Consider the following 4,176-nt stretch of genomic DNA (forward strand, 5'->3'; position numbering starts at 1 on the left):
ATCTAACAATAGTTTTCAAACTATGGCCTTTATACAAATTGGCAACGGTTTCAAAACTGTAGCAAATGAACACAACGACAACGGTTTTCTACTTTCCTTTTACATCACGGTTTTTAACCGTTGCTTTTAACATTGAACATAAACCGTTGTCTATTTAAATATTAGACAACAGTTTAAAAAATGTGTTGTCAAAAGTCAAAAAACCGTGGCCTAAACAAAAGGCAACGCCCCAGACTACCACAGTTAAAAAACTGTTGCCTTTGGCAAGGAGAACGGTTTTTTGACCTTTGGTCACGGTTTTCAGTCGTTGCCAAAGGTCAAAAATGTTGTAGTGCCAATTATACACACATATTTATTTAAACGTTCAAAGTAATTTAAATCTAGCTAGTCAAATGTAGTTTTTTATTTGATTACAAAACTGCTTAAATGCAATTTAACACTTCTATATGCACTCTTTCTATTTACATTTAGTTAAAGTTCTAAAACTAACATTATGTTTTACTAATGACACTATTAAAATCATCCCCATGTGTACTAATTGTGAGATTATTCTTAAATCAAAAATACTTTTAGGACTTGATCTTGATATAGAGCAATTCTACCATTGAATAGGGGTGGAAAAGTTTTCAAATTACTTATCATAACTTCATTGAATCGTGAACTAAGTTATAATATTCCTTAATGATAATTTTATTGAATAAGAATGACAAAATTATAATATTCCTTAATGACTATTGAATAAGGGTGGTCACTGGTCAAGTTATAATATTCATCGAGAATGAGGCAACTGAAAGAAAGGGTCGACAATCCTAAGCAGATATTAACTCTAGCTGTACATCGAAAAAAGTAAACAGAAAATAGCTATCTTAACTTAAATACACATTTCTATTGTCCATGTGATATACATGTGTTCTTATTCTATGGTTTTTATCACCCCAAATCTGAGGCACATAGAGAAAAGATAAATAATCTTAATCAAATGTGATACTCTAGCTGTACACAGGAAAAACAAAGTCAAGGGTCAATGTTAAATTAAGTTCTTAAATGCACATTTCTATGACCCTTGTATAAATGTATGCTTGTTCTATGGTTTTATTATTAGTAAAGTCATTTGTTAGTATGTAATTTGGGGATGATGACGAGGAGTGTGTGACGTATGCGAGAAAGGAGTGACTTATGATAAGCACTTATACATGGAGAAACGCATGAATGAACTGATTACAAACTAGAATGATATTTATCAATGTAGGTATACGAGATTATACAGTTATAAATGACTTATATAGCTTAATTTGTGCTACCTATACCAACAAGATTCATTTTATTTATGAGAGACTATTACTTGAGAACTCCAAGGTAAAATGTCTTTGACCTAGAGAAATTCCCCGATGGTTGAACTCTTAAGAAGTTTTTCTCGCAAGCATATTCCTAAGTGTTGATTTGATAGTTACTTTGATTAAGGGTTTATTTGGGAGTTGGATTTTGGAGGGGAAATATAGAAAAGAGAATGTTTGAGAGTTATCTCACAAATGTATTTCAGGACTCACAAGCCGTCTTTTTCTCTTCATTCCCCTCCAAAATCCAACTCCCAAACTAATCATATATTTCATGGCTCATAAACCTTCTATTTCTCTTCTTTCCCCTCGAAAATCAAATTCTCAAACTAACTTTAAGCGTTTTCGTAACTTCATGCAAAAAATGACACCTAGACACTGCAAGATACCATTATTGCTTCCGATTAAAATACTAATTTTAGCTTCTTTTCCTCCTTTAAATGCCCTTATAATTAATATTTGGATTCTTTGTCATCCGACCCCTTTCTATTATTGCATTGTAACTTCTACGATTAAGACTAATTAGTATTTTATTCATCAAAACAACCAATATTTACTTCTATCAACAAATAAATATAATTAACAATCAAACCTTAATTCGACAATATAGATAGAATGTTGGCATGAATTCTAACAAAAGTAACTTAGAAAGTAATAATAAGGAGAGATAAATCATGAAAAATATTAACCGCAACATACGACCTTCAAAATTACATTTTTGTATGTATTGTGGAAAATAAAAATAACAAGAATCTGCTCAACAAATTTTACAAGATATATACATGGATTAGGAAAATAAATTAACCGCTACATACAACCTTCACCTCAAAAGAATTTTGATCCATATAAAAATGATAAATAAACTAATTTGAAAAGAAAGGAAATGATCACATAGTGCACACACAACTCTTATTTCATTGAAGTGTTGACACTCAAATTCATCTACTAAGCAAGGTATTACCATAAGCTTGTTAAAATCCTCATTCTACACCATAATTAATCACAAGCATGTGCAAATCAAAGGACATTAAAGTATAAATTTAGGGGTAAGAAACATTACTAACTTATGAAGGCATCCATTGAAGATGAAGAGAGCATAGGACTTGCATTTCACACACTTTTTGACTAAAAGATTCAAACCCTTTTATTTCAACATGTTTCTTCACAATTTCATATTTTCCAAGTAGTTAACATTTTGCACTTTTGCCATTCACATTCTTAACATAAAATTTTATTAAAATTTATCTCTAATCAAATTATATAATCCACGCGCATTCTGATGAGGATAACAACTATTGCCATGTAAGATATTTTGTGATTAAAATTCGGGCTTTGGGTCTAACCTAATGTGGTATATAGGATAAACTGGTATGAAATGAAAAAACTAAGATCAAGTAAAATAAATCACCAAATTGTTGGGCTTAGTTTGGATCTTGTCGGGGAGAATTTCTTCTCATCAATTTATATATATAAAGTTATCGACTATTAATCTCTGACAAAAGTAAAATTTAACTTGATGATATCTGTTTTTATGTTAACAATTATGTTTCTCTCATATAAAAAAACAATATATAACCATTGCAATGCAAAGAGGATATTAAAATTTGAAAGACAATAAACTATTTTTTGTATGAAATATTATTGAGAGTTGAAAATTTTAAGAGAAATTTCTTGTTAGAATTTTGGTTTCTTCCTTCCCAAGCTATCTTCTTCTTCTTTCTTCTTTCTTTTTTCTTCTTTCTTTCTTTCCCTTCTTCCTTTCCTTTCTGTTTGGGCCTTGTTATTTTCTGTTGGCCCATTTCTTATTCTTTGGCCCTTTCCGTTTTTAGTTACTTTATGGTTAAGTTTGTTAGGTTGTTATCTTTCCTTTCCATATTTAGTATATAGGGCCTTCCCCTTTAGAAGATCAAGTCAATTTCCTTTCTCTGTTTTTCTCTTTGACTAATAAATAAAAGATCTTATTCATTCTTTTTCTTCCTTTATGCATTGTTGTATCTTTGAGATGGTATCAGAGCAACAATTGCTCTGATTACCAACCTCCCTCTCCTTCCTCTTTTCATATGTCACTCTACATAAAGCAACAAGACAAATCCCTCTTTTTCTTTTCTCTCAGTTCTGCAAAATAGTGGCAGACCACAACACAAATCCTTCAAACCCATATTTCCTGCATTCTAGTGAAAGCCTAGTAGTTGTTCTCGACACTCCATTATTGAATGGAAAAAAATATCATGCTTGGGCTCGATTTTTCAAGATGGCTATCGAATCAAAGAACGAGATGAAATTTATCGATGAAAGTCTACCCGAGCCATCACCAGATGATCCTCTTCACGTTCCTTGGGTAAGGTGCAACAACATGATGCTCTCTTGGATTCAACACTCAATAGAAGGATCCATAGTCAAGTCAATCCTATGGATTAACAATGCTTCTCAAGTTTGGAAAGATCTAAAGGATAGGTATTCAAAACGTGATATTTTCCATATAGCCAAGTTGCAGTTAGAATTCTACCATATGAATCAAGGATCTCAAACCATTTCTGAGTTCTTTACCCAACTAAAATCCATATGGGAAGAAATTGTTGACTTTAGACCACCAAGAACCTGTAAATGTCCCACACCATGTAGTTGTGGTGTTGTTGAATCAATGAAAGTGTAACACAACAAATTTTACAATTTTGAATTATAAGATTTTATTAATATTGTTATTAATTATATTTTCGAAAATGAATTTCTGCGAATTTTTGGTAAAGAGTTCGACAAAACTCTAGTTGTGTTTTAGTCTTGTAATTCTATTTCCAATTTGGTGGTAAATTTTCATGATTTTCGGAGACATTCTGTTTCGGAC

General features: G+C 31.4%; 1 protein-coding gene across 1 annotated transcript in view; it reads left to right on the top strand.

Annotated features, from left to right (window-relative positions):
• Window positions 3,586–4,176, top strand: part of LOC109333935 — a 3,929-nt gene continuing 3,338 nt past the window's right edge. Inside the window, exon 1 of the mRNA XM_019569514.1 lies at window positions 3,586–3,788. Within this exon, the coding sequence (XP_019425059.1) occupies window positions 3,586–3,788 (203 nt within the window). The remainder of the gene's footprint in view (window positions 3,789–4,176) is intronic.

This window comes from Lupinus angustifolius, chromosome LG19, assembly GCF_001865875.1.
Source record: "Lupinus angustifolius cultivar Tanjil chromosome LG19, LupAngTanjil_v1.0, whole genome shotgun sequence".
In the NCBI taxonomy this organism is placed as follows: Eukaryota; Viridiplantae; Streptophyta; class Magnoliopsida; order Fabales; family Fabaceae; genus Lupinus; species Lupinus angustifolius.